Here is a 25,217-nt window from a genome sequence, read left to right as displayed (position 1 = left end):
TAACGCGCCCTTATCGCAGTGTGGACACCGTATAAAAGTTACGCGCCTCTCGCCTTTTATCAGTGGCCCAGTGAGCCGGCGCGCTAAAAATACGCGAGCAGAGTCACTTGCTGTAGGCACACACACACACACACAGACACTACGGAGGTGGGTTGATTGTCCTAAAAAGTATGCCTACGATTGTCCAGTTTGGTGTAATTGCGTCAGTTGTCAAATGATATGTTTTGCATGTAATTGATATATATATATATATATATATATATATATATATATATATATATATATATATATGTGTGTGTGTGTGTGTGTGTGTGTGTGTGTGTGTGATGCAGACTTTGTGCAGTGAACAACCACGCGCATATCTATTTCTTGAACAGTTTTGGTACTGATTATTTTTTTATATGTTTGTGTACACTGTCAGATGCTCTGTCCACGCCGAAGTGGTCATGGCTCAGAGTACTATGGGACTTAACAGCTGTGGTCATCAGTCCCCTAGAACTTAGAACTACGTAAACCTAACTAACCTAAGGACATCACACACACCCATGCCCGAGGCAGGATTCGAACCTGCGACCGTAACAGTCGCGCGGTTTCGGACTGCGCGCCTAGAACCGCGAGACCACCGCGCCGGCGCCGAGGTGGTCAGTTGCTGTTGCAGCGTATTCGTGGACTCAAAAGGACAAAAGGACACTTATTTCCAAAGATTTTTCGAGATAATGTGTAAGTAGGCTGTTTGGGTTTTTTTTATTGGTAACGCCACTTAGCGCTCTGTATGAAAATCACTGACTGTGCTGTGTGCAGTCTGAGGCTGGTCGGCATTGTTGCCAATATTCGCCATTGTAGTGTTGGGTTGTTGGCTGTTAACAGCGCGTAGCGTTGCGCAGTTGGAGGTGAGCCGCCAGCATTGGTGGATGTGGGGAGAGAGATGGCGGAATTCTGAGAGCGGACGATCTGGACGTGTGTCTATCAGAAAGAGTAAATATGTAATATTGGATATCATGGACTGATATATATATCATGACTTTTGAACACTATTAAGGTAAATACATTGTTTGTTCTCTATCAAAATCTTTCATTTGCTAACTATGCTTATCAGTAGTTAGTGCCTTCAGTAGTTTGAATCTTTTATTTAGCTGGCAGTAGTGGTGCTCGCTGTATTGCAGTAGTTCGAGTAACGAAGATTTTTGTGAGGTAAGTGATTTGTGAAATGTTAGTCAGGGCCATTCTTTTGTAGGGATTTCCGAAAGTCAGATTGCGTTGCGCTAAAAAATATTGTGTGTCAGTTTAGTGTTGATCAGAATAGGTAAAGAGCGAAATGTCTCAGTACTTTCAGTTCTGCTCAGCTGTTTGAAAATCAAATGATGTAAGAGATTTATCAGCACAGTAATTCAATAATTTTTCTAAGGGGACGTTTCATAAATTTTATATTTCATTCCTTGAAAAGCATATGTGTATGGCATGAAATGTTTATGTACACGAGAATATGGTTCCATTTTTTGACGTGTTCTTTGCAACAGGGGTAAGAGTAAGTATTGAAGGTACTCAGTAATGTTGAAATTGGGGTGTAAGAAAATGGACTGTGTACACAGTCATAGGTGGTGACGCCAGATAAAAAGGGGCGTGTTTTAGAAGAGTATCTTTGTGTCACAGATTATCATCGCTAATCCGATGTGGCTATTTATCCACCTCGCTCTGATCAAGACACATTCGGTACCTACCAAGCTTACCTTCATCATACAACATTAGTGTATTGAGTATGGCCTGTAATATGTATCACTGATGATAACTTTCACAACGGATAACTAGGGCACTGACGAAAGCTTGTAGTGGAAGGCGACGCTACAGATCTAGGGTTGGGTTCTGATAACAGAACATCCTTTAAATGACCGTATTCAGGGTACACACATACATCTCCCGTTGAGGGGTCGGGAACAGACTACGGAATGGAACGGGAACCGGAATTACTGTATAAAGCAGCAATGAAGTAATGACTCAGTTCTCTGACTCGATTCGTGATTTCCGGTCAGAAAGGTCGTAGTTCGTAAAAACTGACGGAAAGTCACCCAGTAAAACGGAAGTAGTACCTGGATTCCCCAAAGAGGTCTTAAGTGCTCTCTACTGTTTCCTCATGTAAGTAAGTAGTTTAGGGACAATCTGAGCACACATTAGGTTCTTTGCGTATGGTGCTCTCAATTACTGCTTAGTAAAGTCGTCAGAACATCAAAACCAACTGCAAAATAATTTAGACAAAACAGCTGTAGGGTGCGGAAAGTGGCAATTGGCCCTAAATACTGAAAAGTGTGAAATCGTCCACAGGAGCACTGAAAGGAATTCGTTAAAGCTCGGTTATACGATAAACAACCCGAATCTAAAGGCTCTCAATTCAACCAAATACCTAGGCATAGCAGTTATGAACAATAAAATTGGAACGATCACATAGACAATACTGTGAGGAAGGCGAACCAAAGATTGCGTTTTATTGGCAGAAACTTTGAAAACACGATATATCCACTAATAAGATTGCCCACGCTACCCCACTTATGCGTCCTCTGCTAGAGTGCTGCTGTGCATTCTGGGATGCTTAACAGGTACGTTTGGCGGAGAACATGGAAGAAGTTGAAAGACGAGCAGCCCGTTTTCTATTGTCACGAAATAGGGATATGATACGCGAGTTGGGTTGGCAGTTATAAAACCAAAAGCGGTTTTTGGTTGCGGTAAGATCTTTTCACGACGTTTCAGTTTCCGATTGAATGGGACCCACGTGCCTAGGGAGAAGTGGTCATCGTAACGAAATAAGAGAAATCAGATCTCGCACGGAAAGATTTAAGTGTTCGTTTTTCTCGCGCACTGTTCGAAAGTGGAATGGTAGAGAAATAGTGTGGATGTGGTTAGACGACCCTGCGTCAGGCAGTTGAGTATGAATTGAAAAGTAGTCATGTAAATGTGAGTAGTAGAAGGTAAGGGAGAAATGACAGAGGTAACACGTTCGCCCTACCATTCAAACACCAAGTGAGGAAAAAGACGGCGTTAATTTCTAACAAACCCTGTAGGCCCTACAACGAATCTATTCAGAAACCAAGGAGGGAAGGTATGGGCTAGTAATATGTGTCACTACAAACTGTTACAAATTTCAAATTGGACAATGGAGATAAATTCCATACTCATGTAGGTATTCATACCGAATGAAGGTTCACGAACTGAAAGAGGAATAACAGCGTAATGCAATAGCTAACGAAAAAAAAAAATGCTTGGTCATGTCTTAACAAAGACAATTCGTCCATCTCCAGAATCCACAAGTATCTTAGCATTCGAAAAAAAAAAAAACAAATAAATAAAGGGCCATGATGCGACGAAGAACGATCGTGGAGGTCGCATGCAATTTAATACTCGATTGTTTGAGGGGAAGTTCAGTCCCACACTAGCAACAGGGACTAATGGTCTGAAATCTCATTAAACAATGTTAATTATGATGGAATAAATGTAGCACATCTTGCGAGAAATCAACACATCGTGCCAACTTACTATCTGCATTCACAAAACGGCAAAAAGAACAAAAAAGGACGCAGGTAACTCCCCCTAATATAGGACAGCTGAAAGAGATATATGAAACGCCTTTAAGAATTAATAACCCACATTGCAATACCGAAATCCAGAAATCAACTAAAGAGCTCAAGAGTGCATGACCTACCGAAAAGTAAGTCTGCTCCATGCTCACTCACCGTTTGGACGGTAACGGGGGAGGGCATATGAAGTGCCGTTGGAGAGGTTAGACCAATTCCACTCCTTGAATGCGCCAGAACTAGGGATGTAAAACTACCATAGGTTATCGTGGAGCATAGACTAGAGTAGTTCTCCTACTGGCTTCGGTCAGTTAAGGTCGTCCACGCATTATCTGTAGATTTGGTGTGTTGCATACCTGTCGGGCATTCCCTCATAGCGGTCACTTTCTTCACGTATGCGATTAGTGTCTTACTAGACTTCCCTAAAAACCGAAAGTGATGAACCATCGAGAATCTGAATGAGCATGTATAAAGGGCTGGCTAACCTATGGAACACGTTTGTTCTATCTATAGCTATCCTCCTGTCTGTTACTTAAAAGCAGACAAAATTTATAGCAAAATAGAAACTCAATATTTAATTCAGGTTTTATTCGAAAATTGTTGATTTGTAACGTGAAAGAGAGGGATGTTGTAGAAAAAAAAAAATAAAGAAAACGCTATTTTCTCAAGAAAAAGATGAAATACAAGAATCGCAAAACGCTGCTATATCAGACATCAATACTTCATTGAACTTATATAAAACGTGTTTTTGTTATTGATAAACAACTTTCACATTTATGAATAACAGGAAACTCTTACCTTTGATCATGAAAAACGTTCTGTTGAGTGCAAAGGACTATAAAACTGTTCTTGCATCAAAAGTAATTGCCTTGGTTCCATAAAAGCGCAGAAGCTACGCGATCAAATAATTATTATTACTTAGAAAATGCAATTTGTATGATGTAAGCACATAAAATGCACAATGGATTAACATTGAATGTTGTGTGGCTCTAATTACGTGCAAAAGAAAGCACGAAACAAAAAAACAAAGAAAACTCGTCGGTTCCCACTTTCCTTCTTACACATTCATTTACGTTTCTTTTCCTACCAACGTTACCAATACTGCCGATAATTCTACCCTTTACTATATAGTTTGTGTAATTTACCAGACCAACCTCTCTGCTATGACCCTTCATTAGCTGAGTTGGCGGGTTTCATACACCTTAGTGCAGATCTAGCTTCCACTTGGTAATTCTGAAATAAAATCACTCATTCTGTACAATCACCCATTCATAAAACCAATCAGCAGAAAGGTGTGAAAAGACGCTATGAGAACACAAACAACTCTTTATAACAGCTTGTCTTTCCTCCAGAGACTTGGTGTCGTCTTAGCTAAGTAGCAGGTAGAGGTAAATCTCTCGTGTGTCCATACTTACAGCCCTCATTTTTGTGAAACGGCTCTGATTGGCCCGTTTCAATGTGACCAATAGCTCTAGTACAAAATCTTCAACCGGATAAATCGGTCTGAGGTCGAAATTGTTATCTGGCGATACAGATTAAGCAAGGGAGACGATGGTGAAAATGTTGTCATTCAAAAAAGCGTTAAGTATTGTGTGATACACGAATCATGCAACTTTGCGTACGCAGAGACGAGAAGAAATTCCAGTGCCTATGCAGGCAGCGTAATCATCATGAATGCCTCTGTTTGTCGCTGATTTGCCTCATACTCTATGCTCGTATGTGATTCCTTTCGAATGGATGTGCCAAACGAGTTAGACATGCCTAGGTAGATATAAAAAGTAGAAGACGAAGAAAAAAAGAAACGCTTTATAGGACTGCTCGTACGAGCATCAAATTCGTGGTACACTGGCGTAATACGAGCAAAAGTTCAAGGTCCTCACTCATGGCCGGCCGCTGTGACCGAGCGGTTCTAGGCACTTCAGTCGGGAACCGCGCTGCTGCTACGGTCGCAGGTTCGAATCCTGCCTCGGGGATGGATGTGTGTGATGTCCTATGGTTAGTTAGGTTTAAGTAGTTCTAAGTTCTAGCGGACTGATGACCTCAGATGTTAAGTCCCATTGTACTGAGAGCCATTTGTACCATTTGAGCTCCCATTGTACTGCGTGCCAACTTCCCAGCCACGTTCACCCACGTTTGTAGCACCTTCCTAGCTGTGTTCGAAAGGTGTTTACATCAGGAGCCTAAAGTGACATCGGGGTACTATAGCTTACCGTTGTACTTAACTGTGCCACGACAGCCAAATCGTAGGCGGACCTTTGCTGATGCTACGCGATTGGAAAGGTGGAAAATACATACTTCTGTTTCATAGAAACTGGATCTAAGTCCCTATATCTTAAAATAGTCGTAAAGTTTAGTGAGGCTGTTTGTTAGGTGTTATTCACATTCAGAAAGTTCTAAGTCTAGGTGACTGATGACCTCAGATGTTAAGTCTCATAGTGCTTAGAACCATTTGAACCATTTGAACCTCACTCATGGGATCAAAGCTCTGGCCCATTAGTTTTATGTGGAGTTAACACAATCTGTAATGAGTGTATTCATATGTTACGCTATGGAACCAAAGACCAAATTGGGGATATTTTCTGCCACGCCGGTTGCACATTTCACCGTTGGTGCTGAGAACGCAACTGGCATCTCAGCATTAGTATGCGTACGAGGTGTGATCAAAAAGGAACGGAGTTCTTTACTGTCATGGGCTTTGTACATTCGATTTTTAAATTTTTGTTAGCTTGTTCTTACACATTTTCCTGACATGTGTTTGCATTTCAGCTGTTTTGAATATTGAGTGTATTGTTCACAATCGAAAAGGTTATGCTTGTTTTCGAGCGCTCGGCGTATTTTTAATTTCGAAAAATGTGGATCAAAGAATTTGCATTAAATTTTGCGTGGAAAACGGAATAAACTGCAGCGGTACATTCGACAGGTTGTCTTTAGCTTTTGGCTGATATACTACGAATAAAAATGGGTCAAATGGCTCTGAGCACTATGGGACTCAACTGCTGTGGTCATAAGTCCCCTAGAACTTAGAACTACTTAAACCTAACTAACCTAAGGACATCACACACATCCATGCCCGAGGCAGGATTCGAACCTGCGACCGTAGCAGCAGCGCGGTTCCAGACTGTAGCGCCTTTAACCGCTCGGCCACTCCGGCCGGCTACTACGAATAACACAATAGTTTATGAATGATGCAGATGATGAGGGTCGAGAAGGCGTTGAAGACGACGACTGACCTGGACGCCCTAGCACGTCAATTACTGATGACAGTGTGGAGGATGCAAACAAGAAGGTTCTGGAAAACCGCCGAAAAAATGGTTCAAATGGCTCTGAGCACTGTGGGACTTAACATCTGAGGTCATGTGTCCCCTAGAACTTAGGACTACTTAAACCTAAGTAACCTAAGGGCATCGCACACATTCATCCCCGAAGCAGGATTCGAACCAGCGACCGTAGCAGGAGCACGGTTACGGACTGAAGTGCCTAGAACCGCTCGGCCACAGCGGCCGGCGAAAACCGCCGAATCACCATCATAGGGCATAATGATGTCATTGCCTTTGGCTCATAGCAAGCAACTTTTTTGGTTGTGCAAGTCGCTTCTGCTGTATTTAGTCCACTATCGGATCACAACCGGTTTTGTGTCTCTAAAAGCGACGTGTTCATGTGAACATCTGTATAACAGTAACTCGAGAAGGAATAACAGCCTCAGATATACACTGGTATGGTAAATCATTTTAAGATTTTTTAAAAATTTTGAAAGGTATTAAAAACTTTTACATGAGAATATTAAAATGTTAGTAGTCACATAACTGAATAGCTCGGTTCTTTGCACCCACCATTCGTTGTCCAGTAGAACAAAACACCGCTAAAAGGCGGTATTGCATAAAACAAAACAGCCAGATTCCAATACAGTAGATGGGTCCTAAACAAATCATACCATACAGCCGGCCGAAGTGGCCGAGCGGTTCAAGGCGCGGGACTGCTGCAGTCGCAGGTTCGAATCCTGCCTCGGGCATGGATGTGTGTGATGTCCTTAGGTTAGTTAGTTTTAAGTAGTTCTAAGTTCTAGGGGACTGATGACCTCAGAAGTTAAGTCCCATGGTGCTCAGAGAGCATTTGAACCATACCATACTGACCCATTGGTTGGAGACAATAAATGAAAAACTATTAAGACCTAATTTTGGGCCAGAATGAAAAACCAAGAAGTGGTTACCACAAAATGGAGGGATATTCTACCTGGGTCAAACCCGTCAAGTAGAAGGCTATTGACGGAAAAGCAAAACCTGAAAACCGCATTTAACGCTTTTACGGTCTGTACTCAATCGCGAACATGGTACGCAGCCGCTTGCGTTGGCCATACTGAAGGCAGGGAAGTAAACAGCTTACCCGTAGACGGCTCGAGCATGTGCTGATGCTGCGCGGGCTCCACCGAATGATTGGTGGTCTTTTGTGGGATACGCGAATGATAACAAGGAATATTGGGTAAAAAATTACAAAAACTTTTTTTTAAAAGCAATCTGTAGAATATGATAGCGACAGTTGACATAAAGCCCATAAGTTATGCTAAAGCTTGTGGAACATCATATGCATATGTTACGGTAACTCAACAGATCTGAAGCCAGTGTCCACTGAATAAACCTTAAAACTTTAAAAAACTTCAAGAACTTTAAAATTCTGAAAACTACTGTTTCGTAAAAATGTTTTCAGTTTATTTACAGTCAAAAGGATCCAATATTGTAGTGAATTCTGTTACTTATTAAGAGGAGAAAAAACTACAAAATGTATAAACAATTTAAAACATACTTGAAAGGAAATTGGAGAACCTAGATAATAACGAGGATGCATAGGACGTGGGGAGGGGGAAGGGGGCGGGAGAAAAATCGTTCGTGAGATCAAACAAGTAGCAGCAAAATCTGTTCCGAAATTGTTGAATTTCCACCAAAAACGTCGTCGCGGCGACGTCGCTCAGGAACTGCTGAATCAAGTCTACAACAATCCAAAACTTCTAAAGATGGTTTGGACAGGTGACAAAGCGTGGGTATACGGGTATGGCGTGGAAACCAAGGCCCGGTGGTCCCAGTAGAAACTACCTGAAGAGCCAAGGCCGAAAAAAATTGCAGAAATTCTATCACATGTGAAGATTCTCCTCAGTTTTTTCTTTGATCACATTGGGATAGTGCATCACGAGTCCCTGCCTTATGGTCGCACGGTCAATAACGAACGCTGTCTGGTAGTTATGCGCCTTTTTCGTGCAGCAATCCGCCGAAAACGACCAGAATTGTGGCAAAACCACGCGTGCAAATTGCATTCACGATAATTCTTTCGTCCACATCTCAATGCTTCTGTGTATTTTTTTTTTCGGCAAAAAACAGAACGATTATGTTGCCTCGGCCACCGTATTCCCCGGACATCACCCCTGCGATCTCTTTCTACTCCCAATTCTGACGAGAACCATGAAATGACGTTTTGCAATCATGAAATAAAACCCTGATCCAGGGTCCTAGTAGCTGTATCAGACTTTGGAACAGGTCAGGCCGCCATAAATTATCAGACACCCCAGCTGTATCAACTCTTATGCCTGTAACAAACTTGTCGTATGAGATGTTCTCAGTACTCACTGCGTGATCTATCGCAGTCTCGGTGGATTTCCCTTTCCTGCAACCGTACCGCAAGGGGCTCATATCTACGACCTGTTTGTGGAAGGCGGAAGCTTTTCCTGTACCTCTGGCTGGAGCCTTCGCCAAACAAATCACCCTGTAACACTTCGGTTCTCTTTAGTCTTTGTCTTCCACTTTTTTCAATACAAGGATATTCAAGACTTCCCAGATTCGGAGCATCCGACTCCGCAAAAGGCGTTCATTTAACAACGCTGTTGTATATGCTATAAATTGGTCCAGTAGCTGGTGCGGCACTTATGCCTTAATTCCATCTTATTCTTCTATAATTTCATTACTGGCAGCCTCGTATCCTCCTGGGTAAGCGGAATCATAGCGTCATTTTTATTAGATGGCGCCCTGCTACCTCAGAGCGAAGTTGGCGATGGTGTTCTTTGTCTGCCATCGTCGTATCGTTCGGCAACAGACGTCTGCGATGCTCATCCACAGTCAGACCCAAGTTCTCCACTGTTTCCTACACATACACTTACGCAACTGCTCTGCAGTTCACAGTGAAGTTCCAGACAGAGTGTCCATCCAACCACCTCCAGGCTATTTCTGTGTTGTTCCATTCTCGAACTGCGCGCGGGAAAAACGAACACTTGAATCTTTCTGTGCGAGCTCTTATTTCTCTTATTTTATTATGGTGATAGTTTGATCCCATGTACGTGGACGGCTACAAAATATTCTTGCGGACAAAGAAGAAAATTGGTGATTGTAATTTCTTGAGAGCATCGTGCCGCAACGAAACATGCCTTTGTTTTAATGTTTGGCACGTCACTTCGCATTCATATCCGCGGCATTTTCTCCTCTGTTTCTTGATAATACACTCCTGGAAATGGAAAACAGAACACATTGACACCGGTGTGTCAGACCCACCATACTTGCTCCGGACACTGCGAGAGGGCTGTACAAGCAATGATCACACGCACGGCACAGCGGACACACCAGGAACCGCGGTGTTGGCCGTCGAATGGCGCTAGCTGCGCAGCATTTGTGCACCGCCGCCGTCAGTGTCAGCCAGTTTGCCGTGGCATACGGAGCTCCATCGCAGTCTTTAACACTGGTAGCATGCCGCGACAGCGTGGACGTGAACCGTATGTGCAGTTGACGGACTTTGAGCGAGGGCGTATAGTGGGCATGCGGGAGGCCGGGTGGACGTACCGCCGAATTGCTCAACGCGTGGGGCGTGAGGTCTCCACAGTACATCGATGTTGTCGCCAGTGGTCGGCGGAAGGTGCACGTGCCCGTCGACCTGGGACCGGACCGCAGCGACGCACGGATGCACGCCAAGACCGTAGGATCCTACGCAGTGCCGTAGGGGACCGCACCGCCACTTCCCAGCAAATTAGGGACACTGTTGCTCCTGGGGTATCGGCGAGGACCATTCGCAACCGTCTCCATGAAGCTGGGCTACGGCCCCGCACACCGTTAGGCCGTCTTCCGCTCACGCCCCAATATCGTGCAGCCCGCCTCCAGTGGTATCGCGACAGGCGTGAATGGAGGGACGAATGGAGACGTGTCGTCTTCAGCGATGAGAGTCGCTTCTGCCTTGGTGCCAATGATGGTCGTATGCGTGTTTGGCGCCGTGCAGGTGAGCGCCACAATCAGGACTGCATACGACCGAGGCACACAGGGCCAACACCCGGCATTATGGTGTGGGGAGCGATCTCCTACACTGGCCGTACACCACTGGTGATCGTCGAGGGGACACTGAATAGTGCACGATACATCCAAAACGTCATCGAACCCATCGTTCTACCATTCCTAGACCGGCAAGGGAACTTGCTGTTCCAACAGGACAATGCACGTCCGCATCTATCCCGTGCCACCCAACGTGCTCTAGAAGGTGTAAGTCAACTACCCTGGCCAGCAAGATCTCCGGATCTGTCCCCCATTGAGCATGTTTGGGACTGGATGAAGCGTCGTCTCACGCGGTCTGCACGTCCAGCACGAACGCTGGTCCAACTGAGGCACCAGGTGGAAATGGCATGGCAAGCCGTTCCACAGGACTACATCCAGCATCTCTACGATCGTCTCCATGGGAGAATAGCAGCCTGCATTGCTGCGAAAGGTGGATATACACTGTACTAGTGCCGACATTGTGCATGCTCTGTTGCCTGTGTCTATGTGCCTTTGGTTCTGTCAGTGTGATCATGTGATGTATCTGACCCCAGGAATGTGTCAATAAAGTTTCCCCTTCCTGGGACAATGAATTCACGGTGTTCTTATTTCAATTTCAAGGAGTGTTCAACAAAAGCTGGCCTTCTTTCACCTTTTTCCGAAGCCCACCATCAATCCTATCTGGTAAGGATCCCATACCTCACAGCAGTTCTTCAGGCGAGGGTGGACAAGCGTAGTGTAAGCAGTCTCTTTAGTCGAGCTTTTACATTTTCTAACTTTGTTGTTGTGGTCTTCAGTCCTGAGACTGGTTTGACGCAGCTCTCCATGCTACTCTATCCTGTGCAAGCTGCTTCATCTCCCAGTACTTACTGAAACCTACGTCTTTCTTAATCTGTTTAGTGTATTCATCTCTTGGTCTCCCTCTACGATTTTTACCGTCCACGTTGCCCTTCAATACTAAATTGGTGATCGCTTGATGCATCAGAATATGTCCTACCAACCGGTCCCTTCTTCTAGTGAAGTTGCGCCACAGATTTCTCTTCTCCACAATTCTATTCAGTAACTCCGTATTAGTTATGTGATCTACCAATTTAATCTTCAGCATTCTTCTGTATCACCACATTTCGAAAGCTTCTATTCTCTTCTTGTCTAAACTATTTGTCGTCCATGTTTCATTTCCACACATTGCTAAACTCCATACAAATACTTTCAGAAACGACTTCCTGACACTTAAATTTATACTCGATGTTAACAAATTTCTCTTCTTCAGAAACGCTTTCCTTGCCATTGCCAGTCTACATTTTATATCCTCTCTACTTCGACCATCATCAGTTATTTTGCTCCCCAAATAGCAAAACTCCTTTACTACTTAAGTGTCTCATTTCCTGATCTAATCCCCTCAGCATCACCCGATTTAATATGACTACATTCCATTATCCTCGTTTTGCTTTTGTTGATGTTCATCTTATATCCTCCTTTCAAGACACTGTCCATTCCGTTCAACTGCTCTTCCAAGTCCTTTGCTGTCTCTGACAGAATTACAATGTCATCGGCGAACCTCAAAGTTTTTATTTCTTCTCCATGGATTTTAATACCTACTCCGAATTTTTCTTTTGTTTCCTTTACTGCTTGCTCAATATACAGATTGAATAACATCGGGGAGAGGCTACAACCCTGTCTCACTCCTTTCCCAACCACTGCTTCCCTTTCATGCCCCTCGACTCTTATAACTGCCATCTGGTTTCTGTACAAATTGTAAATAGCCTTTCGCTCCCTGTATTTTACCCCTGCCACCTTCAGAATTTGAAAGAGAGTATTCCAGTTAACGTTGTCAAAACCTTTCTCTCAGTCTACAAATGCTAGAAACGTAGGTTTTCCTTTTCTTAATCTTTCTTCTAAGATAAGTCGTAAGGTTAGTATTGCCTCACGTGTTCCAACCTTTCTACGGAATCCAAACTGATCTTCCACGAGGTCGGCTTCTACCAGTTTTTCCGTTCGTCTGTCAAGAACTTGTGTTAGTATTTTGCAGCCGTGGCTTATTAAACTGATAGTTCGGTAATGTTCACATCTGTCAACACCTGTTTCCTCTGAGATTGGAATTATTATATTCCTCTTGAAGTCTGAGGGTATTTCTCCTGTCTCATACATCTTGCTCACCAGATGGTAGAGTTTTGTCAGGAACTGGCTCTCCCAAGGCTGTCGGGAGTTCTAATGGAATGTTGTCTACTCCCGGGGCCTTGTTTCGACTTTCTGTTCTCTGTCAAACTCTTCACGCAGTATCATACCTCCCATTTCATCTTACTCTATGTCCTCTTCCACTTCCGTAATATTGTTCTCACGTACATCTCCCTTGTATAGACTCTCTTTATACTCCTTACACCTTTTTGCTTTCCTTACTTTGCTTCGAACTTGTTCCATCTGAGATCTTGATATGCATACATGTGATTCTCTTTTCTTCAAAGGTCTCTTTAATTTTCCTGTAGGCAGTATCTATCTTACCCCTAGTGCCCCTAGTGAGATAAGCCTCTACATCCTTACATTTGTCCTCTAGCCATCCCTGCGTAGCCATTTTGCACTTCCTGTCGATCTCATTTTTGAGACGTTTGTATTCCTTTTTGCCTGCTTCATTTACTGCATTTTTATAGTTTCTCCTTTCATCAGTTAAATTCAATATTTCTTCTGTTACCCAAGGATTTCTATTAGCCCTCGTCTTTTTACCTACTTGATCCTCTGCTGCTTTCACTATTTCATCTATCAAAGCTACCCATTCTTCTTCTACTGTATTTCTTTCCCCCATTCTTGTCAATTTTCCTTATGCTCTCCCTGAAGCTCTCTACAACCTCTGGTTCTTTCAGTTTATCCAGGTCCCATCTCCTCAATTTCCCACCTTTTTGCAGTTTCTGCAGTTTTAATCTACAGTTTAGTGCTAATTGAAAAATATATTTTGACATGAGGAAATTAACTGGAGTGTCGTTATTTAAAAGAAGCAGCCAAGTAAAGAAAAATTTTAAATTATCACGCAGCACAGATAAATTTATCACTAAGAGAGAGAAAATAGTATTAATTCAAGATTTTGTCTAAGCTGCTTTGATACTGTTGATTGGACCGACCACGCACATCATTGTTGGCTGTATGGCGATGATTAATATTACGCGTTATGAGCAGACGCGCCGCCTGGAAACTGCGTTCACAGATCGACTTAACAGATCTGAGGGACGCACGAGTGAGTGACTGGCACAAATTCAACATCAATGATATTCGGCAGTGGTCAGCAAACGATATGTCGGTAGTGTTGCAGTTCTCCTAGCTGTATCACGGAAATGTTGGCAGGCAAACTTAATGTTATTGAAGTAAACAGCGGTAAACAATAACAATTATTCATATAATGACGATACTTTTACATGGTTAAATACTTTATTGACCTTGAAAATATCTTTCAAGCACAACTGCCTGTTGCAAAACCATTCGAGAGAGCGATCATTAAGAGAGATATCGAGAGAAAGCGAACCAGAAGCCGCTCGTGTTTACATACAAGGAGACAACTGAAGGCGACTTTACCGTCATTTTTCCTCGGCCTCTGCCTGTTCTGGAAGCCTGTCGTGTGGAAAAATGTTCGAGAGACTTCGCTGCTTTCCGGACCGGCTGATCGCATGAAATTTGATTGTTGGCGCCGCTTGTGCTGCGTCTGATGTAGTATTTGACAATTAAAAAGCACAGTTGCTAATTTTAACATGTGTATGCTCTCTCACATTTAAGAATTACTAACAGTTTTACGTTATAAGACAATTTAAAGAAAATACACGGAATTAACACAAAAGTGCAGCGTTTCTTAAGTGGGTTTACATAAATTATTTTAGTTTTGGGGTTTAACTTTATTTAGACATAAAATGAAACGTTTCAATGGGTATGTAATTCTGCGGAGTATTCCTGTTTCCATGCTTGAGTATTGACATGACTTGTGCAACTTTCGAGTCTTTAGATACGGATCTTCCGTCAAGCGAGCGGTCGTACGTGATTGGCAACTATTGTACCAGCATACTCTGAAAGACACCTGACTTAATATACAGTCTGGACCGGAGGCTTTGTCTTTATCGTGTTGTGGTGTTAGAACATTGTCGAGAAGAATAGGAGGCAGTTGTCCTTGGGATTCAGAACTAATTAATTTCTGGCGGTGTACTACGGTTATTGAGACTTTTTCGCATTTAGTTTAAGTTTCTGGTTTTGCACCTACCTTACCACCGAGGACAAATCATCACATCTCGCAGCACTGATGTCTCCAGGGCACTTAGACGTGTCACAGTGACGCTCCAGGTGCAGATGTAGATGGTTCAAATGGCTCTGAGCACTATGGGACTTAACATCTGAGGTCATCAGTCACCCAGAACTTGGAACTACTTAAACCTAACTAACCTAAGGACATCACACACATCCATGCCCGAGGCAGGATTCGGTCGCGTGGCTCCAGATTGAAGCGCCTAGAACCACTCGGCCACAGCGGCCGGAGCAGATGTAGAAGTAATGGTGATGTCACAGCTTTTATGGTCGCAATCTAAGTACGAGGGTCAATCCGAAACAAGTGTCTCCCATTTTCTTTCACGGATGCCATAACACCAAGGGGAAGCTCACTCGCACAGTTAAACAGAGCAATATTTCAGCTGTATACTGCCATGTTTCCACATCGCCACCACGATTAGTCACGCACATTTGTCTAGGAAGAGCGGCAGCCCGTCTGCTACGGCCGTGAACACCTGACCAGCAACTGGGACCAGCCAGTCCCACAGCTTTGACGATGGCCACCGCAAGTTCACCCGCGTTGTTGGGAAAATTTTTTACGACGTCCAGCGTCAATGTCTGGAAATTTGACTGTGAATCTTTATTGGGGGGTCCAGCTACAGAACGACCCTGAAGACAAAGTGTGGCTGTGCTGCGTTAGGAGTGACGCGTCGACCGCTGTGCGCTCACGCTAATAAAGCATCAGATGTCTAAAACAGGTTCTATCAAGCAATCACCGTAATGGACATAAAGCTTGGCGTATATTCCAAAATCAGTGAATATCTAAGCTAAAGAACATAAATGATAACGTGTTGGCAACAAATAAATACACCGACGAAAAAAAATCCCAACACCAAGAAGGAGTTGTGCAACATAAAGGACAGATGTTGGGCACGTTATATATCTGGAACACGATGTCTGTTAAAACATCGAGGCAGTCGCACACGACTGGCGCTAGGAACACCACTCGTATGCGAGTGGCATTAATATTTTACGAAAAGTGGATTTTCGAAGTAACGAACGATGTTGAGAATCACAATATTCTACCTAACATAATCCGAGCAAGTTTTGATACAGTATTTGAACACTGAAGTTTTACAAAGGTATACGGTGCACTCTCTTTGCTGGCGGGTCGCAGCATATCTCAGACGATCTGTTGGACTAACCTTGGCCATGCAACTGGGGAAAAGTCAGCACTTTATTTCGCTTGTCTGACTAGAGCTGGCTCGCTTCGCCACTGACAGAGTTTACATCCGAGTTTTTGCCACTAATGTTGTACTGGAAGGAAGGAAGAAGGGAAGGAAGTTTGGTTTTAACGTCCCACCGACATCGAGGTCATTACAGATGGAGCACGAGCTCAGATTGTGGGGAAGGAAATTGACCGTGCCCTTTTAAAAAGAACCATGCCGGCACTTGCCTGGAGCGATTTAGAGAAATCGCGAAAAACCTAAATCTGGATTGCCGGACACAGGTCTGAACCATCGTCCTCCCGAACGCCAGTCCAGTTTTATTATTTTTTTTTGTGTGGTATTCAAAAAATTTAAAAACCTCTCTCACACCGGCCTGATTTAGCTTCACTGATCAGGATAAGTAAAAACATGCGTATGTTAAGGGAATTTTCATTCACAAAGCAGGCTTATCACATTCACACAGTTCAATACTGTTCTATCCTGATTAAATTGAGCTTAACTTAAATTCCATAAGGCAGTGAAGCAAATTCGAAGTCTCGGTGCGACCAAAATTGTCAGTCGATCTCCTGAAAACATTTGTAATAATTATTAACTTTCGGTGATCACATGGGGACGACCGGAGATCCGCTGGTAAGACCGTGTTAGCCCATTTATTTGAGGTAACTGGATATCTCGAGCATACAAAACGGCAGGTTCGTCCAGTGTAAATCAGACGTTCCCCACTGATCCCGTGCAACACAGCGTAGCAAGCAGACATTGTCAATAATAATCAGTTAAATAATGCGCGAACACACTTACTTTAGTTTAGTTCATGTATTAAATTCCTTCTCATACAGAATCTCATCAAGATGGCGACTAGCTCAACAATACATACATATATATCCTCCTTCTTTCACGGCTAATCGGCAAGCATTGCCTCATTCTTTTCATAAGAGAAAACAGATAGCAGAGAAGATATTCCATGGAGTAAATGGACGCTCCAAGGAATAATAGGGCTTGAAACTACTTTGCATTGATAATTATCGTATATTAAAGTTTAGGAATCGGTAAGGTAAGATGAGATATTTCGAGATATGTACTGAGTTGTATAATTTATAAAATTTATGAAAATATCGCGGAGAGACCGCTGCAAGAGACATTACACAGTGTGCGAAACACTGCGCCCCCTCGCTCAGTCATGTTACATTGGGTACAGAACTTGTTATATTGCTGGCCACAGGAGTACCTCGACACCATGTAGGCAGTTCCTAGAGACACACTCTATGTGTGGACGAGCGTTGTCCTGTTGAAAAATGCCAGCAATATAATGTCACATGAAGGGTTATGCATGACGTCCACAACATTGGGAGGATGGCCGCTGTCCTCATTGACGGCCATCCTAGGTAGCGGCGTACGCATGGGACGGTAGAACTGGCTGCCGCCAGCCTCTGACCAGTGGTGTGGCGCGAGACAGAATGTTGCAGGAGTCCATTACTTGTTCTCAGATGGCAGGCTCTGGGGTCACGGGGTTATGATGTGCTTAGCGGACAATCCGGCGATGCGATTTCTCAAACTGCGGAACAATCAAGAGTGGGTGCCGCAAGGTTCGGTCTTGGGTCCTCTGCTGTTCTTAATATATATTAATGACTTGCCATTCTATATTCACGAAGATGCAAAGCTGGTACTTTTTGCCGATGATACAAGTATAGCTATCACACGCGACAGACAAGAATTAACTGGTGAAATTGTAAACGATGTTTTTCAGAAAATCATTAAGTGGTTCTCTGCAAATGGGCTCTCATTAAACTTTGACAAAACGCAGTATATACAGTTCCACACAGTAAATGGAATGACCCCATTAATAAATATAGACTTCGATCAGAAATCGGTAGCTAAGGTAGGATATTCAAAATCTCTAGGTGTATGCATTGATGAGGGGTTGAACTGGAAAAAACACACTGAGTATCTGCTGAAACGTTTGACTTATGCTATTAGGGTCATTGCAAATTTTGGCGATATACATCTGAGTAAATTAGCTTACCACGCCTATTTCCATTCTCTGCTTTCGTATGGCATCATATTCTGGGGTAACTCATCACTGAGTAAAAGAGTGTTCATTGCACAAAAGCGTGTAATCAGAATAATTGCTGAAGCTCATCCAAGATCATCCTGCAGACACTTATTTAAAGAGCTTCACTGTAGCCTCACAATATATACATATTCACTTTTGAAATTTGTTATTAATAATCCGAACGAATTCGAAACTAATAGCAGTGTACATGACTACAACACTAGGAGAAAGGATGATCTTCGCTACTCAAGGTTAAATCTAACTTTGGCTCAGAAGGGGGTAAATTATGCTGCCACAAAAGTATTTGGTCACTTACCTAATAGCATCAAAAGTCTGACAGATAGCCATATAGCATTAAAATGAAAATTAAAAGTATTTCTTAATGGCAACTCCTTCTACTCATTAGATGAATTTTTGGATATAGTAAGTGGGTAATTCCCCAAACACCACAAAAAAATTAAAAATATTGAGTATCATGTAATATTTTGTGTAATGTAATATCTTGTATAGACACCTTTTATTAACCTGACACGTTCCACACCATTACGAACTGTCGTATTCATGATCTATGGAACAAGTGGTAATCTAATCTAATCTAATCTAATCTAATCCCTTGTGGTCGTCAGACGTCGATCGGTACCTGGTGGCTGACTATGCCTGCGCTCATGTTCCCATGCGGTCCAAGATAAGGTCTCTGTCACACCTGGACATTGCCAGATTCTACCAGCTGGCCAAATGGAGATGTACAGTGAGACCCCTTTTGAACTCCGTCAGGTGTTGATAACGATGTCTCGCAATAGTAGTTTGTGTCTTTCACATTGATCAGTCAACATCTGACGCTGTTCACACTCGCTAAGTAGCCTAACAGGCCTTGTAATAGCACTAATGTCCACATGTACGCCATTCTATCTGTCACAGACAATAGAAGCTTTAATCATTCACACACACACCGATGCTGTGCACATGTACGAAATTACACTGTCTTCTGTGTAGTTTTTTTTTTTTTTTTTTTTTTTTTTGCCAGGCAGTATATATTGTCTCCATACATGTATTGAGTGTGGCTATGTATGGAAGTGAAACATGGACGATAAATAGTTTGGACAAGAAGAGAATTGAAGCTTTCGAAATGTGGTGCTACAGAATAATGCTGAAGATTAGATGGGTAGATCACATAACTAATGAGGAGATACTGAATAGGATAAATAGGACTGAGGAGAAGAGGAGTTTGTGGCGCAACTTGAGTAGAAGAAGGGATCGGTTGGTAGGGCATGTTCTGAGGCATCAAGGAATCACCAATTTAGTATTGGAGGGCAGCGTGGAGGGTAAAAGTCGTAGAGGGAGGCCAAGAGATGAATAAGCAGATTCAGAAGGATGTAGGCTGCAGTACGTACTGGGAGATGAAGAAGCTTGCACAGGATAGAGTAGCATGAAACCAGTCTCAGCACTGAAGACCACAACAACAACAACAACACATTTATCAAGCGGCAATGGATTTAAAATGGTGAAATTTCTTCGACAGAAATCTAGTCACACATGTGGAAAATGCATCTCTATGTCAGACGCCATTTGGGGGAGTTCCTGCGCTGCGTTGCTGCCATCTGTCACGGGACAACGAAACTAGGAGGGCATAAGTGAAAGGCCCAGACATTAAGAGACTGGAACGAAAGATACTCCTATCATAGCACAAAATATGTCCTGGACGAAGTTAGGGATGTGAAAGAGGGAAACTAACTTTTACACTTGTCTGGTAGCTTCGAAGACGTTTGAATCTAAACATCTTGACATATAGGCGCTTTTTACATCCCAGACTCTGCCCACGAAATACTGTCCTCTTTTGTGCTTTTTCATTCCATCACAATTTTGACATTTTGCCATTGTCATGGCTTGTCAATCGGTGTAGATTTTTCTTGACTCCGGCGACGACTGATATGGTATAGGTCTTCTTATTGTCTTTCGGACCAAGTTGCTTGTATTGTGGCAACGGATAAAGGTAACACAAAACAACAGGACGCCCATCAATTGCATATATTTGTCTACCTCCTTATGAAGTTTGAATCGATTGACACAAGTTTGATATACAGAAATGGAGCGCGTAAAAGAACCTCTAAAAAGATGTGGTTTTTGACAGAAAAATCCAAATGAAACTACAGTTTGAAAGTGAGTTTTTAATTTTATCATAATAATGCATTTTTATTTATTTGGTTCACTTTCCGTGTATTTATCTCACGTACGAACGAATTCTACGTAGTACATTTAGTTCGACTTTACACCACCGTATCTCGACAACGGTTAAAGATTGTTGGATAGAAAGGATTTTATTTTGACTTTATCCGTGTGTCTACTTAATGCAAATTTCAACCGATTCGTACAAATTTGAAGTAAAGAAGTGCCGCGCTTCAGAAACCTCCCACAAAACGCGTTTTTTTTTTGTTTTTTTGCGCAAAATCCGATCGAAGGTGACTGTTTTTGCTTGTAAAACCGAAAGGGCGCACATAGAAATGGTGCTATTAGCTGAGCACTATTTTCAGTTAAAACCTCATGCAGAAGGAATTAATCGATTCGCAAAATTTGCCTGAGCGCCACCTGCTATTCGTCGTTCAAATCTTGCTTAGTATACAGTAACATAGAGCTACAGCAAGACGGATGTTCCAGTGGGTATACGCATAGCCACTGGTCCGGGCTAAACTAAGTACTTTGCGCCCCTTGGGCCCAGCTGAAATAGCAACCGAACACCAAGACCTCAACCCAAACCACGATTCTCCTTACGGCCACGCTGTAAGGACATGGTAGAAGAGAGCATTCAGACATTAGTACTACACCGTCATAATCTGTATTAAATATGTAAATTAAAAATAAAATACAGCGAGGCACTAGAAGGAGAGTTTCACTCTGCAGCGGAGTGTGCGCTGATATGAAACTTCCTGGCAGATTAAAACTGTGTACCAGACCGAAACTCGAACTCGGGACCTTTGCCTTTCGCGAGCAAATGCTCTACTGGAAGAGCACTTGCCAGAGAAAGGCAAAGGTCCCGAGTTCAAGTCTCGGTCCGGTACACAGTTTTAATGCGCACATGTATGCCATTCTACCTGTCACAGGCAATAGTAGCTCTAATCATTCACACACCCACCGATGCTGTGCACATGTACGAACTGACACTGTCTTCTGTGTAGTTCACTTTTTTTGCCAGGCAGTACACAGGGTAGTACAAAAAGGTACGGCCAAACTTTCAGGAAACATTCCTCACACACAAATAAAGAAAAGATGGTATGTGGGCACGTGTCCGGAAACAGTTAATTTCCATGTTAGAGCTCATTTTAGTTTCGTCAGTATGTACTGTACTTCCTCGCTTCACCGCCAGTTGGCCCAATTGAAGGAAGGTAATGTTGACTTCGGTGCTTGTGTTGTCATGCGACTCATTGCTCTACAGTACTAGCATCAAGCACATCAGTACGTAGCATCAACAGGTTAGTGTTCATCACGATCGTGGTTTTGCAGTCAGTGCAATGTTTACAAATGCGGAGTTGGCAGATGCCCATTTGATGTATGGATTAGCACGGGGCAATAGCCGTGGCGCGGTACGTTTGTATCGAGACAGATTTCCAGAACGAAGGTGTCCCGACAGAAAGACGTTCGAAGCAATTGATCGGCGTCTTAGGGAGAACGGAACATTCCAGTCTATGACTCGCGACTGGGGAAGACCTAGAACGACGAGGACACCTGCAATGGACAAGGCAATTCTTCGTGCAGTTGACGATAACCCTAATGTCAGCGTCAGAGAAGTTGCTACTGTACAAGGTAACGTTGACCTCGTCACTGTATGGAGAGTGCTACGGGAGAACCAGTTGTTTCCGTACCATGTAAAGCGTGTGCAGGCACTATCAGCAGCTGATTGGCCTCCACGGGTACACTCCTGCGAATGGTTCATCCAACAATGTGCCAATCCTTATCTCATTGCAAATGTTCTCTTTACGGATGAGGCTTCATTCCAACTTGATCAAATTGTAAATTTTCACAATCAACATGTGTGGGCTGAAGAGAATCCGCACGCAATTGCGCAATCACGTCATCAACACAGATTTTCTGTGAACGTTTGGGCAGGCATTGTTGATGGTGTCTTGATTGGGCCCCATGTCCTTCCACCTACGCTCAATGGAGCACGTTATCATGATTTCATACGGGATACTCTACCTGTGCTGCTAGAACATGTGCCTTTACAAGTACGACACAACATGGGGTTCATGCACGATGGAGCTCCTGCACATTTCAGTCGAAGTGTTCGTACGCTTCTCAACAACAGATTCGGTGACCGATGGATTGGTAGAGGCGGGCCAATTCCATGGCCTCCACGCTCTCTTGACCTCAGCCATCTTGACTTTCATTTATGGGGGCATTTGAAAGCTCTTGTCTACGCAACCCCGGTACCAAATGTAGAGACTCTTCGTGATCGTATTGTGGACGGCTGTGATACAATACGCCATTCTCCAGGGCTGCAATAGCGCATCAGGGATTCCATGCGACGGAGGGTGGATGCATGTATCCTCGTTAACGGAGGACATTTTGAACATTTCCTGTAACAAAGTGTTTGAAGTCACGCTGGTACGTCCTGTTGCTGTGTGTTTCCATTCCATGATTAATGTGATTTGAAGAGAAGTAATAAAATGAGCTCTGACATGTAAAGTAAGCGTTTCCGGACACATGTCCACATAACATATTTTCTTTCTTTGTGTGTGAGGAATGTTTCCTGAAAGTTTGGCCGTACCTTTTTGTAACACCCTGTATATTGTCTCCATACACATTTATCATGCGGCAGTGGATTTATAATGGTGAAATTTCTTCGACTGGAATCTAGTTACACATGTGTAAAATGCTTCTCTATGTCAGTCGCCATTTGGGAAAGTCTAAAAGTCTATTGGTTGAGCACTTGCCCGCTAAAGGCAAAGGTCCCGAGTTCGAGTCCCGGTCCAGTTCTGCCAGGAAGTTTCAGTGAGGCACCAGTTCCAGAATGACCCTGTACGTGGCGGACAGCGCGCTCACTTACACTGGAGGGGCCTGGTGCTTCCAGATGAACGTCCTCCTGCTGGCGGCTTCGCTGCTGGCGCTGGCTCCAGGCCTCCAGGCGGCCGAGGTGCTGGGCATCTTCCAGTCGGTGGGCCGCAGCCAATGGGTGCTGGCCGAGACGTACCTGAGGGCGCTGGAGCAGCGCGGCCACCGCATCACCGCCGTCACTACCTTCCCCTCCAGCCAAGGCGGCACCACGGGCAACTGGACCGAGATCCTCATACCCAACCCTTTCGAAACCGGAGGTAAGTTCTCAACGCCCAACAGCCGGCAGCTCTCCTCAAATAAATTAAGGCGAGTTTTCAGATTTCGTAACAGATTGAAAACTGGTGTCGGAACGGGGATCGGTGCAGGACCGTGGCGTGGCCTTCGATCTTTTCTACGATGCGAGTGCAAAGATCAGCCAAGGGAATCAAAGGGCTGCCAGCTGTCCGCCTAGCACAATGAGTGTCCGTAAGGAGTTAACAAGAATGGGGTATAATTGTCGAACAGCCTCTCATAACTCATACTTTTCTGTAGGTGACAGACGCTTAAGGTAACGACACCGCACAGTGGATGACTGGAAACAACAGATTTGGAGTGACGAATCACACTATACCCCGTGGTGGAAGTATTTGGGTTTGGCGAATTCCTGAAGAATGTGACCTGTCATGATATGTAGAGCCAACAGTGAAGTTGGGAGGAGGTGGTGCTACAGTATGGAGGCTGGTTTTTCGTCATTAGGGTGCGCTCCCCTTATTGCGCTTGATGAAATGTTAAATGCGGATGGATACGAACATGTCGAGGGACATGAAAGGGAAGCAGTGGTTGGGAAGGGAGTGAGACAGGGTTGTAGCCTCTCCCCGATGTTATTCAATCTTTATATTGAGCAAGCAGTGAAGGAAACAAATGAAAAGTTCGGAGTAGGTATTAAAATCCGTGGAGAAGAAACAAAAACTTTGAGGTTCGCCGATGACATTGTAATTCTGTCAGAGACAGCAAAGGACTTGGAAGAGCAATTGAACGGAATGTACAGTGTCTTGAAAGAAGTGTATAAGATGAACATCAATAAAAGCAAAACGAGGATAATGGAATGTAGTCGAATTAAGTCGGGTGATGGTGAGGGAATTAGATTAGGAAATGACACACTTAAAGTAATAAAGGAGTTTTGCTATTTGGGGAGGAAAATAACAGATGATGGTCGAAGTAGAGAGGGTATAAAATGTAGACTGGCAATGGCAAGGAAAGCGTTTCTGTAGGAGAGAAATTTGTTAACATCGAGTATTGATTTAAGTGTCAGGAAGTCGTTTCTGAAAGTATTTGTATGGAGTGTAGCCATGTATGGAAGTGAAACGTGGACGATAAATAGTTTGGACAAGAAGAGAATAGAAGCTTTCGAAATGTGGTGCTACAGAAGAATGCTGAAGATTAGGTGGGTAGATCATGTAACTAATGAGGAGGTATTGAATAAAATTGGGGTGAAGAGGAGTTTGTGGCACAACTTGACAAGAAGAAGGGATCGGTTGGTAGGACATGCTCTGAGGCATCAAGGGATCACCAATTTAGTACTGGAGGGCAGCGTGGAGGGTAAAAATCGTAGATGGAGACCAAGAGATGAGTACACTAAGCAGATGTAGAAGGATGTAGGCTGCAGTAGGTACTGGGAGATGAAGAAGCTTGCACAGGTTAGAGTAGCATGGAGAGCTGCATGAAACCAGTCTCTGGACTGAAGACCACAACAACAACAATGAACACATTTCATAGCACTGCGTAACGCACATGCACCAATGGACATCAGTATAAAGGCAGGATTCCTATGAAAGTAGTAGTATAACGT

General features: G+C 43.5%; 1 protein-coding gene across 1 annotated transcript in view; it reads left to right on the top strand.

Annotated features, from left to right (window-relative positions):
• LOC124711694 (UDP-glycosyltransferase UGT5-like) overlaps nt 1–25,217 on the top strand; it is a 137,875-nt gene that overhangs the window by 67,690 nt on the left and 44,968 nt on the right. The window contains exon 2 of the mRNA XM_047241893.1: nt 23,406–23,646. Coding sequence (XP_047097849.1) covers nt 23,406–23,646 — 241 coding nt within the window. The remainder of the gene's footprint in view (nt 1–23,405; nt 23,647–25,217) is intronic.

Source organism: Schistocerca piceifrons, chromosome 8, assembly GCF_021461385.2.
Source record: "Schistocerca piceifrons isolate TAMUIC-IGC-003096 chromosome 8, iqSchPice1.1, whole genome shotgun sequence".
NCBI classification, from domain to species: domain Eukaryota; kingdom Metazoa; phylum Arthropoda; class Insecta; order Orthoptera; family Acrididae; genus Schistocerca; species Schistocerca piceifrons.
Note: the sequence above shows the minus strand (reverse complement) of the source record. Positions and strands in the feature narration are given on the sequence as shown.